Below are 14,204 nucleotides of genomic sequence, written 5' to 3' on the forward strand. Positions count from 1 at the left end.
TGTATCTCTGTGTGGACATAGCAATGTTTGAAGGCTGATGGGGTGACCGCCACAAAATAGATCTTGGCGTCATTATAGCAAAGATAAGTAAGGTACATCACCAAATGTTATGGAGCTGTGGAACTGGGGGTAGTTTCTGTGTGTATCACAGGGGCTTTCTCCTCTGATGCTTATGTGTTTGTTACCATTTTCTGTATATAGAGCATGAAATTAATTCAAGACCAGCCTGGGCAACATAGCAAGATGCTGTCTCTACTATATATATATATATATGTGTATATATATATATACACACACCATATATAGAGAGTAGTTATATATATCAATATATATGTATAACATATATATATAGTATATACATATGTATCTAGATATATTTTATATTTGTGTGTATATATATGTGGTGGCTGTGGTGGCACACGTTTGTAGCCCTAGCTACTAGGGAGGCTGAGGCAGGAGGATCCCTTGCACTCAGGAGTTGGAGGCTGCAGTGAACCATCATGACTGTGCCACTGCACTTCAGCCAGGGCAAAAAAAAAAAAAAAAAGAAAAGTAAAATGGAAAGTTCAGTAAAAAAAAAGAAATTATCTTAATTATGAAATATTGTTTAAAAATAGTTGCAACATCTTTTAAAATTTAAGTTGAAACTTCTGCTGTGGGTATATAAAATAATAGCAATATAGATATTTACTTTAAAATTTTTCTATTCAAAGTTGTACAGTGACTTTATTTATTTATTTCAATAGTTTTTAGGGGACAGGTTGTTTCTGGTTACCTGGACAACTTCTTTAGTGGTTATTTCTGACATTTTGGTGCACCTATCACCCGAGCACTGTACACTGTACCCAATGTATAGTCTTTTACCCCTCACCTCCCTCCCTCCCGTACCCCCAATTCCTAAAGTCCTTTATATCAATCTTATGCTTTTGCATTTTCATAGCTTAGCTCCCACTTATGAGTGAGAACATACGATATTTGGTTTTCCATTCCTGAGTTACTTCACTTAGAATAGTGGTCTCCAACTTCATCCAGCCTGCTGCAAATGTTCCTTTTAATGGCTGAGTAGTATTCCATGATGGATATATACCATATTTTCTTTATCCACTCATTGGTTGATGGGCATTTAGGCTGGTTCCATATTTTTGCAATTATGAATTGCACTGCTATAAACATGCATGTACAGTTTTCTATGTTTGAAGTTCCATGCTTTTTGGAAGATTGCTTCCCTGTTTATAATGTATTTGTGTTTAGAGATCTGAACAAAACAAAAATGTTTTAAAATTATAGTATGAATACTTTTATGTATTTTTTAGGAAGCCAAGTTGTCTGAAACAATTTCAGCTTCCAATGCCTGGAAAAGTCATTATGAGAAAATTGTAATAGAAAAAACTGAATTGGAAGTACAGATTGAAACAATGAAAAAGTAAGAAAAAATTTAGAATCTTTTATTATTTAGTAAGAGTTTTCACTTTTTAAAAAATTATTTGAGTTGTTTGTATTTTGATTTTTTTAGATTACATATGGTAAAGGTGCTACCTATATGATTTGATATTTTTGCTATTTATAATTCTATAAAGTTTTCTTACTCTACTATTAAAAATAATTAAAATGATTGCTCATTTAAAGTGAATTGGTGTTCACATTTTTAAATTTTTTTTTTTTTTTTTTGAGATGGAGTCTCACTTTGTTGCCAGGCTGGAGTGCAATGGTGCAATCTCAGCTCACTGCAACCTCTGCCTCCTGGGTTCAAGCGATTCTCCTGTTTCAGCCTCCCTAGTAGCTGGGAGTACAGGCACACACCACCACGCCCAGCTGGGTTTTTTTTTGTATTTTTAGTAGAGACAGGGTTTCACCATGTTGGTCAGGATGGTCTCGATATCCTGACCTTGTGATCCACCTGCCTCGGCCTCCCAAAGTGCTGGGATTACAGGCATGAGCCACCACGCCTGGCCCACATTTTGAAATTTTAAACTTGTAGATTATCATTCAGTATTTCGGTATGCCATCTATTATTTGTAGTAAATGTTAATATTTACTTTTTCTTAAATGGAAGTGATGTTTCTCTTTTAAACAAGAACGTGTAAAAATATATTTAAAAGTTTATAATAACTGCTTTGAAAATCCTAAAAATGATTGTTCCTTAATTAAAGTGACTTAAATGCATAACAAAGAAAATGAAAAATCAAAATACATATATTTTATTATTTGAAATGTATTACTGGTGACACTATAATGAACCCTGAATATTTGATTTTAAGTGTTTTCTGTGTCTTCAGTTTTGTCATTGAAAACTACCATATATAATTCATTTCTAAAGTTTAGTTTTATTGCCTCACTTAATTCTTTTCTTTAACCTTGTCCCTAAAATTGAGTATATATGTGCGCATGTGTATGAATGACAGGAAGAGAGAGATGTGCATACTTGTGGATAATAGTTTAGAAGTTTTATTGAATAGCAAAGAGCATGTTGTATAATTTTTTGTTGGTATCATCCGTGGGTAATTGTTTCTAATCAGAGTTACTTTGGTTGTACCCTTTTAGATTACTTCTTCCTATTTTTCTTGTTCTATGAGTTCTATTTAGTTTTTGTATATTCCCTATTTGAAACAATGCACCCTGCCAAAGTGATTTCAGAAACACACTTAAAATGTGTTACTTGAATAAAAATGTTTATGACTTTTATAAAATGTGTCATTGATTTTATAAAGGCAAATCGTTAATCTTTTGGACGATCTGAAGAAAATGGAAGACCATGGAAAAAATTCATGTGAAGAAATTCTTAGAAAAGTTCACTCAATTGAATATGAAAATGAAATTCTGAATCTTGAGAATACAAAATTAAAGGTACTATGTATGAGTGTTTGTGCAGGCGTGTATTGTGTAACGACCATAGTCTGCTTAGTAGAAATAGCTTGAAGAAAGAGTATGTTTAGAGCAGTGCTCTTGTATAATTTTGTCTTCTATGCTTGTCAGGATATTATGTTTTCAGCAGTACTAAATAATATTTATGAAGTTGACTGTCTCTTTGCCTCAACTTTTAAAATAAACTACTATGCATTTTTGCAGTTAAATGAATCATCCAAATTACATTAACTTTAGTACATAAGATTATTTCTAGATGTCATGGTTACAATAGGATATAACCTCAGGCCTGGTCTGTTTGAAACCAGAAAGTATGTTCTTGGCTGCTTCATAACCAGAAAGAATTTTCCAACTTACTCATATCCAAGGGGTAATTGCTTTCCATAGGTACCAGAGGAGAGACAGGGGAGAAGCTTTTAAATTTTCTGAGAAAAAAAGATATTTGAGTTCCCAGTCAACCAGAGATACATACAACCAGATGGAACTTGAAAGATGATGGCATCATTTTCACTTCCATAATACTTTTAGAGGACAGAAAATAGAAGACAGAAAAGAACCTTTTTAAACCATGAAATAAAGTTTATGTGCACAGGATAAATAATATATTAGTAGCATAGAGTACATTTTAGAGAAACTTGTAAAATAAGCATCTAACATTGTTTTGTTGTATTTATAACAGTTTAATTCTATCACTGAATTTAGAGTTAACTAAATGATAATACATTTATTCTATGTATTAAGATGTCCTTAAGACATGTTAAATTCCTAAGAGATATTGCAGATATATTTTGTGGTCCTTGAGAGAAAAGATCTTTAATGTTAAAAGAGAAGTGAAGGTCTAAGGCTTTTTTTTTTTTCTTGATTTAAGGTTTGTTTTTCTTTGTTTGTTTTGCATTAGAAATGTACTTGTTTCTTGGAAACATAATTACTGGCTGTTTAGAATCATGCATTATATAAAACTTGCAGTGGGTTTTTAAAAATGAGTATGTTTATGAGAAAAAATATACACAATTTAAAAATCATCACCAAAGGAAATTATTTTAATAAAATGATAGCATTCCAGGCTTTAGGGTTCTGAATTGTTATTTTAAAAGATTACTTTTCTGATGGAAACTGGAGATACATCCAAATCTCTTTTACCCTTTGTAAACCCTTCTTTCTATGTATGTGTAAAATGTTGTGGCCTGAAAAGGGAATTTTATCCATTGTAGGTCTTAGCATATTTTCCCAGGAGCCAATCTGTTTGCTACGTACCGATCTGTCTTTGTGGGAGATACGTAGTGTTATGCAGTACAGTGTATAGTAATTAAAGCTTGTTTATTATATATTACAGAAGGCAACAGATTGCCCAAGCCAAAAAGATTCTTTCCCTTTGTAGGTTTATAAAGTTGTAACTTTTCTCATCTTGATGTTGGGTTTCAGTCTCCTTTAGACCAATGGGACAAAGCTAGGCTCACAAATCTCAAGTCTGTTTTGTTCCAGGTGGAAAGACTCGATTAGTTTCAAGTGCAGGACTTGAAATTGCCAGTCCTGTTGGCTGTGGTCATTCAGAGTGAGTGGAGGAAATAGGAATCTAAGTGATATATGTTATAGGAAGTAGCAAGGTCTTCTTTTCGCACCTTTAATGTATTTAGTAATGCACTTATTTCAGCTACTTTTTGTTAGGAAAGATTTTAAAAAATCAAAATTGCAATGTACCTTAATACCATTTTTTTTAGCAGTGACATTGTGATATTCTGAATTAGAATTTTTTCCTTCAAGAAATTTTGTAAGTCCTTTATGGTTCTTCAAGCAATATGAACTTCTCATGTTTTCTTAATAAAAGAAGTTCAATTATTCAGTGAACATAGTTCCTCCAACTTCTGACAATTTATTCAGTATTATCTTTTGAGTGAAGAATATATACTCATTACAGTAAAATTGGAAACTATAGAAATATAGAAAGAAAAGAACAGAGTGATCATTGATCCTACATTCCTTGGAGATAACTATATTTTGTAATATTTCTGTTTTTTCGTAGTTGTTATTAAAATAATGTCTTGCTTTGTTCACTTTAAAATGGAAACAGATATATGTATATAACATATAAACTCTTTATAAGCATCCTTTTAAATTACTTGGTAATATATATTCAACATAGAAGTGTTAGGTGATTCCCTATTTGTTGGACATTCAGGTTATTCCCAATGTTTTTAACATTTAATAATAATAATGCTCTGATGAACATTTTCATACATAAACTTTTTGTTGTATTGTCTTTAGCTTAGATTCCCATGTAGAATTACTGAGTCAAAGAATATGAACATTTTGAATGTTCTTGATATGCTTTGCTACATTTCTTCTGAAAAGGTATTTTATTACTCATACTGCCATTAGTTCTCTATACCTCATCAGCACAGGAAATAAAATGTGTTTTTTATTTGTAGTGTTTGCTAATTTGGCAGGTAAAAATGTTATCTATGGTTTTAATTTGTAACTCTTTGAGGAGCTAGTTTTAAACTTCTAAACAATTTCTATTTTTATTCTTCTGATGGTTATCTGCATATCTGTAAATTATATATTATACTATTACTTGGTTTATCAAATTTAGTCAATTATATTAACCTTCTAATTAGTCGAGCACTTACATAATAATATAAATACTAATACAACTAAAAGACATGTTAAATTCCTAGTAAATACTACAACAAACATATAACTTTATGCTTTCAAAAAAAACAAGTGAAGGTAGTTTGATACAGGAAGCTAAAAGAGTTAAGGTTTTTATGGACATAAGATATGAACGTAAGTGCAATATACAATAAGCACTTCCAAGATAGGGCTCATGACCAAAGAGAAGAAAGAGGAGGAGGAACATGGAGTATATGGGCTTTATGTAGAGTGCTGTGTACCTCTATGGCTTGCTGTGTTCAGCTGAGTTTGTGCAGTTTGTGTTCAGCTGATGTTTTTTACATGGTTCAGACAATTAATGAGCTAGAAAAAATTGCATCTGAACAAAAGTTACTTCTTTGTTATACATCATTCCCCTGCTTACCAATACCATAAGATGAGGTTCACTTGACAGAAATGTGAAACATAGGACAGATTATATATCTTCACCTTTTATTTGGAAAATAAGGATATTTTCCAACTACCTGTTCTTTGTCTGTTCTCCCCACATTCACTTTGCCAGTGTTGTTAAATTGACAATTTGTTATGTAACCTGAAGTGCTCTTTTTATAGATTGATTCTAAACATTAACAGCAATGACTTATAATTGTTCTTTCACTACACAGTCAAGTAATATGTTTATAAATGTTTTTTTCTTGTACAACTTTTAAATTTTTCCTGGAGTTTCCAGAAACCCTGCTTGTTGTACTCTTTGCCCTTATCATTGTCTTGTTTTTATTTTTGTTGTTGTTGTTTTTTTTTCCCTTCTTGAAATTCTTCATCCTATCTCTGTTCTCTGAGGAACCTATTTTCCCCAGATTTCTTCTACTTGGGGCCTTCTGTCTTCTTATTTCAATCTGAATGAGTTGGTCTCTAGGCCTGCTGCCCAGATGCCTTGCTGGAATTTTCTTGACTGCTACCCTGGTTCCAATGTTTCCTTGATCCCACATTGTGTTTCCTGTTCTTTTTACTGGAATATATCTGCAACTAATATTCCCTTAAGACAGAGAAAATTAGAAGTAAACATTAAAATGGTCTTACATGTCTAAAAATGCCTTTATTCTGTCCTCATTATGATTAATGGTTTCAGCTGGGTATAGCAACCTAGATTGAAAGTAATTTTTACTGAGAACTTTGAAGGCTTTGCTCCATGGTCTTCCATAAGTCAGAGTTGCTAGGAGAGAAAATCTGCCACCAGTCTGATACTTATTCCTCTGTAGTGACATTTTTAATTTTTCTTGAAATTTTCAAGAAATTCCCCTTATCCTTGGTGTTTTGAAACTTCACACCCATCTAGTTGTGTCTTCCAGTCCTTTGTGCTAAGTACTTTGTAGACCTTGTAAATCCAAAGACTCATGTCCTTTACCTCTGGAAAATTCTGTTATATTATTTCTTTGGTAATGCTCTCTCTCCTGCCCCTTTCCATTTTCTCCAGTCTCTCTGTCTGGGTGTACTGCTGATTGTATTGTTGATTTGTTGGACCTCCTAGATTGATACTTTGTCTTCAATTTCTGGGTTTTGTTCAGTTTCGGGGGCAGATTTCTTTGTTTTTTATCTTCTAATCCTTCGTTTAAAAGTTTAATTTTCAAGAATTTTAAAAAGTATTCCCTAAGTGTTCATATCATCAAATATCTGAAAATACCTATAAGAATTTTTTCATTTTTTTTTTCAGTTCAACTGGCACTTTTTTTTTTTTTTTTTTTTTTTTGAGACAGAGTCTTGCTCTGTTGCTGATGCTGGAGTGCAGTGGCACAATCAGAACTCACTGCAGCCTCGACCTCCCAGGCTCAAGCAATCTCCTGCCTCAGCCTCCCAAGTAATTGGGACCACAGCCCATAGCTAATTTGTGTGTGTGAGTGTGTGTGTGAGTGTGTGTGTGTGTGTGTGTATGTGTAGGTGGGGTCTCACTATGCTGCCTAGGCTCCTGGGCTTTTGAACTCCTGGGCTCAAGCAATCCTCCCACCTTGTCCTCCCAAAGTACTGGGATTACAGGTGCGAGCCACTGCGCCCAACCCAATTTTTTTCTTCCTTTTTTTAATATAAAAAAATTTTAGATCTCTCTTGTGATACTCTTTTTCCGAAAGTCTGGTGACATTTAAGAATTTACAAATGAGACAATAAAAAGACTAACGAAACAGTAAAAAACTAAATGGATATGTGGATGGTTCTTGCCACTAGATTGGTTTCACTTCACTTTTCTCAACTGTTGGGAAACTAGCAGTTTACTGATGGCTCCTAAAAATGCCAAAATACATGCGTCTTTGCTCTGGGTCACCAGCACCATCCCTCTGTTATTCCCAAACAGTTCATTCAATTTCTTTAGAGGAATTTTCTTATCTTTGTTTGTTGGGAAGTAAACTCCTAGTTCCAGGTGTTCTGCCTTGAGTGTGTGAGCAGGGGGTGGAGGTAGTGGTAGTTAGCTGTTCTAGTCACAGACTTTGAATTAATCCTTTTCAAACCCAGGTCTCACTCTTGCCCTTAGCCCTGTGCCTCTCTAGATTCTACAGATAGATGAACTTCCTCCTTAGCTAAATCCACTCCTGATTCATTAGTCAGTCATCAGTTTTCCAGAAGCATTAACAATATTTTGTCCTTTGATAGCCCCTGGTCTGTTATTTTTATTAAGTTGACTTACAAACATTCTTTTCCCTTTATATTAGTTTGGTCTTGGGAATGAAGGGAGATTTTACAATGTGTTTAGTTCTCCAGCAGAAGACTCCTTAAACCTAGGAAATTCTCTCTGATAGGGCACATTACTAATCTTCTCATTTTTCACTCTGTTTTATTCTCTCTATATTAATTTTGCAGGTAGAGTTTCATTACACTTGTTTGTATAATTTGTCTCCCTCTGAGGGCTTTTCTTCCCTCCATCCATCCATACCAGGGCCAGAGATTGTTTTATCCTTCCATTACTTCTAGTGCCTAGTACTGTGCCTGGAATACATCAGTCATTTAATAAATAACTCTGGAAAGTAGCGACCGTAATGGCTACTATTTATCAATTACCATTAACGTAGCAGGCACTTGATAAGTACTTTACTTTTTTTACTTCTAATTCTCATGTCAATACTATCGTAAAGATACTTTTCTTAATTATGGATGAATACATTGAAGCTCAGAGAGATTAAATAACTTAGGCCAAGGTCATACAACTAGATTAGTGGCAGAGCCAGAATAGAATTTGGAAGAAGACAGGAAAAAATACTAGACACAATCTTGTTCATATTTTATAATTAGAAATTTGATTTGTCTCACATTTTAAGTTATGTAAAGTTTGCCAGAAATTGTATTGGAAAATTCCAGAAAACAAAATACACTAGCAACACTAGGGAAGTTTCTTTTATATTTCAGCAAGTCTTATATTAGTTAAGATTCAACTTCACCATATATAACAGAAAATCGAAATTAAATGGCTTAAGTAAGATAGAGATGTATATTTATTATGTAGAAGAAGTACAGTTGGCACTTCAAAGCTGATGTGGCTCTTTAGCTTTTTAGCTTTCTGTTCTGCCATCCCTAGGTCATGACCCTCATTCTCATGATCTAGAATAGAGGCTGGAGCTTCGGCCATTATAGTCAAGTTTCAAGCAACAAGATGGAGGAAAAAAAGATGCATTACCTCCCTTTTTAAAAAGTTTCCTCCCCTTTAAGGAGCCTTCCCAAAATTCCCGTATGACTTGATTCTTTTACTTATTTAGGCACATGACCCCCACCTAGCTGCAAGGGAGACTAGGGAATGTAGTCTTCTAGTTATTCTGAGCTCTAGCCAAATATGAATACTCATTTTCTGCAATTGTTTTATGTTTTCTGCATCTACTCCTATATTTCTCCTATTCTTGCACATTGGAATGCCATTCTTCTCAGTATCTAAATCCTACCTTTCCTTTAAAGTTTAGCTCAAATGCTACTTCCTCCCAAAGTCTTCTCAATGAATCTGTCCTTGTAAACTCCTATCTTTGTGTACATACAGGTTGCCCAGGGAAGGTGTGACATATACTTAACTGTCAATGAATATTTATTGAATGAATGCTTAAATTGCTCTATTTGGAAAGAGAAAGCAATTTTATTACGTTTATTTTCTTATTTTCTTGAAATCCTTCAGAGAGAAAGGATTAGAAAGATATTATAAACTAGTTTTTGATAAAACGATGAATTAATTTTAAATTATATAGACTATAAAAGTCATTAAGTTAAATTTGTATCTTAGCATATTCTATTAATAGTTAAGAAATGTATTTTTAATGCATTATTTTCTGGATTTTTAAGGAAAACATTTAAATAAGTTTGGCATATGTTATTTGCAGAGTAAATGCAGTTTTTTTGCAGCCTAGATGTTTGTGTTTTATTACTTTTAATTACTTTAGAATAGTTTTAGATTTTAAAGTTGCAAATGAAAAATAAACTGTGAATACTGCTTCCAAGGCCAAGTAACCTCCTCTATTCTCTATTAGACACAACAGAAAGTTTATTTGGAAGGTTAAAAAGTTGTATTTGTTTCTTATAGAAAGTTAGAAAAACAGAAAAGCACAAAAGGAAAAAAATTTAAATCACCTATAATCTCATAACTGAAAGATAACTGGAGTTAATATTTTAGCATATATATGATTTTTTATTTTATATGTAATATATACCCTACTTCCAATAGCTACTTCCAGTTTTTTACTATTATAAATAAAAACATAGTTTCTTTGAGTCTTTTTTGCTTATCTGTTTTCTTAGGATATATTTAACTGTATGGTCAAAAGAGAGACTCATTTTTAATATTGTTCTATATTTCCAAATTAAATGTGTCTACTATAAGTGAAATAGTCCCTATACATTTTCCAATACTAGGTAATTAAAAGTGCTAATTTTAAAACAAATCTCTCCAAATTTTATAAATAATCTCATTTATTCTTGTGGCTTTACATACCATCTATGTGCTCGAGGCTTTCAAATTTATACCTCTAATCTAGACCTAGTCCCTGAATTCCAGACATATATTCTGCTGCCTGATTGACATCTCCACCTCGATATTTAATAGGTGTCTCAAAGTTGTCATGTCCAAAATGGAGCTCTTGATGTTTCCCAAAATAGTAAATCCTACAGTTTTCCTCATCCCAGTTAATGGAAAATCATCATTTCTCTCATACACTGCTTCCAGTCTGTCATCAAATCTACCTCAAGTATATTCAAAATTTGACCACTTCTCACCAGCACCACTGTCATTACCCGGATTCAAGCCTCCATCATCTCTCATCGTTACTGTGACCTCCTGATCATTCTCCTTGCTTCAGCCCTGGCCCCTGCAGGCAGCATTCAGTATTAGCAGTAGAGTTGTTTCTATAAAAATGTAGTCAGGTGGGTGTGGTGTCTCACGCTGTAATCCCAGCACTTTGGGAGGCCGACGCGGGAGGATCACTTGAGCTCAGTTTGAAGACCAGCCTGGTCAACATGGTGAAACCCTGTCTCTACTAAAAATACAAAAATTAACCGGGTGTGGTGGCGGGCACCTGTGATCCCAGTTACTGGGGAGGCTGAGGCAGGAGAATCGCTTGAACCCAGGAGGCAGAGGCTACAGTGAACCAAGATCATGCCACTGCTCTCCAGCCTGGGCAACAGAGTGAGACTGCCTCAAAAAAAAAAAAAAGAAAAGAAAATTCCAAAGGGCTCTCATAGTGATTCCAGGTGCTGAGTTCTGATGTGTCCTTCACTGAAGGTCATTGACTGCCTGGGCACAGTGGCTCCTGCCTCTCATCCTACAACTTCAGGAAGCCAATGTGGGAGGATCACCTCAGCTCAGAAGTTTGAGCTCACTCTGGGCAACATACTGAGACCTCGTGTCTACAAACAATTTTTGAAAATTAGCCAGGTGTGGTGGTGTGCGCCTCTCAGCTACTTGGGAGGCTGAGGTGGGAGGATCGCTTGGGCTGGGGAGGCTGAGGCTGCAGTGAGCCATGATTACACTATTGCCCTCCAGCTTGGGCCTGACACCCTGTTTCAAAAATAAATTAATAAATACAAATTAAAAAGTAAAAAAAAAAAAAAAGTAGTCAGATCGTGTCACTGCCCTGCTCAGAACTCCCCAGAGATATCTTGGTTCATAAATACCTACAAGGCATTATACCATCTCATTTTCTATTACCTCTCTTCTTCTTCCACTCTCATCTCCTTCCATTCTTCCCCTTTCTTCTCTATTTCTACCTCACTGGCTTTCTTGTTGTTTTCCCCTAACTTGCTAGGCCTCCTCCCGCTGTTGCCTTTTTCCCTTAAACAGACACACTTCCTGTCAGTTTTACTCAAAAGTCTCTTTCTCAGGAGGCCTTCACCCACATGTCATTCCTAGCTGCTTTTGTGTTTGTTGTATTTTACTGCTTATTCTTACTTTTTGTCTGTCTGCCCCTCCAGTGTGTAAGCTTCATGGAGGAAAGGAATGTCGTCTGTTTTGTTCACTAATAGAACCTTCAGTGTCTACAGCATTTTAAAAAATAACTAGTGAACATATTGGCTCATGTATTCATCAATCATTCACATTTCTGCCTTTTTGAATTACTTATTATTTTTTATATTTGTCTTTTGTCCTAATTAATATATAATAACTATGTATTAAGGATATTAATCTTATATTTGTTTTATTTTTCTAATGACAAATGTTATTTGACAAGACATCAAATTTGTCATTTGCTAATACTTTTTCATATTTTGTTTGCCGTTTAAACTGTATTGGAAAGCTATGAAATTTTGGAGAGAGATACACGCACACACATTTTTTTAAATGGCTTCTCTTGAGAGTGCTCTCACAGCTCTGCACATCTTGTAATCAAAGATATTGTCCATGTAGACTGTCTTTTCAAGGATGTTTGTATAGTAGATATCCTTGGAATATGATAACTGTGTCTCCCTTAGGAGTATGGGTAGGCATGCTTACTGCCTGCTATAAGAAATTTGAGTTCCCTAAACTCAGGTTTGTTCTTCTGTAATGCATTTGACTGCATATGCAGTTGCCACCTGGCCTCTTTGGGTTGCTCTGTGGGAATTGGGGCTCAGCAAACTGATACAAATGGTGACAGTCTTGCTACTCTTATTGCTGTGAGTAATAAGTCCCCTGTCTCTGACCTAGGAATCTTGTACCTTCTGTTAGCATCCATGAAATTGCAGTAGGCTAACTAGTAAGCTTGCAAGGAAGATAAAATCTCAGACTTTTACATTTCTACATGTCTTCTTTTAATTTTATGCTCTTTATGACTTTTGTTATCCTGAAATAGTTTTATCTGAATTGTCTGAAAATTTTTAAAGTTTTTATTTAAGTCATTTGATGCTTCTTTAGTGTTGGGCTGAGGCAGGTAGTTAACCTGTTTTTTTCCTGATAGTTAAACAGTTGTCTTATTGCCGTTTATTTAGTTGTCCATGTTTCCTCCATTGATTTAAAAATCTAACCTTTATCATATACTAAGTATAATTTTTGTGTATTTTTCTTTTCCAGTAACCTCTGTATTCTATTGATTTTTCATATCTAGGAACATTTCCAAGTTTTTTTGTCAGTAAATTTAAAAAGTTTTAAAAATCATATGTCCTGTGTAAATCTTAATAAGGATGTTCATAAGTATTAGTCACTAGCTTTGTGAAATTCCTAAATTTTAGATAGTATTGCATGCAATAAAAAATAATTATTTTATCAACTTTGTTCATACATGAGTTATGTTTTCATAATAATTCTGTAGCACTGGAGTATAAATGTATTCTAATGACTTATAAAATCTATATCTTTTTTGCTAGACTACACTTGCTGCTTTGAAGGATGAAGTTGTATCTGTTGAAAATGAACTCTTAGAATTGCAAGAAGTAGAAAAAAAACAGAAAACCCTTATTGAAATGTATAAAACTCAGGTGACTACTCATTTATTTTAGTGTTTACTAAAATTGGTAGACAATTTAAAACACTATTTCTTTGTAATCTAAATAAACAGAACTGAAGAGAGGTGGGGCTATCATTGTGGGTTATAATATGGTATGTCTCAAATATTTCTTAAGGTCCCACACATCTTTATAAATAGATGATTCTGCTGATTCCTGATTCAAACACTGCATATGGATATACTGGATATTCCTAAAAGTAGATTTAAAATTAATTACATTGGTATAATGTGACCCTTAATGTATTCCTGTTAATCTTGGTTATATTTGTTTGTCATCATGTATATTTAATGGTATTGATTTAGATTAATGACTCCCTTCTAGGGTCATTAAAGTTCATTATGCCTCCTTTCTCAAGAAATAAAGTATAATTCAGATTATTCACATGAAAGACCAAGAAAAAAACATATGACAATAAATATGAAATAGACCATGTGTTCAATGGTAATTTATAGACACCTTTTTTTTTTGGAAATGTAGTATTCAAGAAAAAGCTACATAAGATGGGATTTATGCAGGTCCTTGCATGATGGTTAACACACTGGTCAGAGAGAGTTTGAATTAAAGAATAATGAACTGGCTGGGTGTAGTGGCTTACACCTGTAATCCACTGGGAGGCTGAGGTGGGCGGATCATTTGAAGTCAGGAGTTCGAGACTAGCCTGGCCACCGTGGGGAAACCCGTCTCTACTAAAAATACAAAAATTAGCCAGGTGTGGTGACATGCACCTGTAGTCTCAGCTATTCAGGAGGCTGAGGCAGGGGAATTGCTTGAATCCAGGAGGTGGAGGTTGCAGTGAG

The 14,204-nt window shown here is 34.2% G+C and overlaps 1 protein-coding gene across 50 annotated transcripts in view; it reads left to right on the forward strand.

The window, feature by feature from the left end:
- The window catches only part of ODF2L (outer dense fiber of sperm tails 2 like), a 74,727-nt gene that overhangs the window by 22,495 nt on the left and 38,028 nt on the right, over positions 1–14,204 (forward strand). For 30 of the 50 annotated variants that reach the window (XR_010135550.1, XM_054531912.2, XM_009248309.4 and 27 more), the window contains 3 exons: positions 1,314–1,423; positions 2,709–2,844; positions 13,267–13,377. Coding sequence is in view for 43 of the 50 variants with exons in the window: in XM_054531912.2 (XP_054387887.1) it covers positions 1,314–1,423; positions 2,709–2,844; positions 13,267–13,377 (357 nt within the window). In the remaining 7 variants the exon portion in view is untranslated. Of the gene's footprint in view, positions 1–1,313; positions 1,424–2,708; positions 2,845–5,124; positions 5,212–13,266; positions 13,378–14,204 lie in introns of all 50 variants that reach the window. The other 20 variants (XR_010135536.1, XR_010135538.1, XR_010135537.1 and 17 more) reach the window with 1 other exon arrangement.

The sequence above is a fragment of the Pongo abelii genome, chromosome 1, assembly GCF_028885655.2.
Source record: "Pongo abelii isolate AG06213 chromosome 1, NHGRI_mPonAbe1-v2.0_pri, whole genome shotgun sequence".
Classification (NCBI taxonomy): domain Eukaryota; kingdom Metazoa; phylum Chordata; class Mammalia; order Primates; family Hominidae; genus Pongo; species Pongo abelii.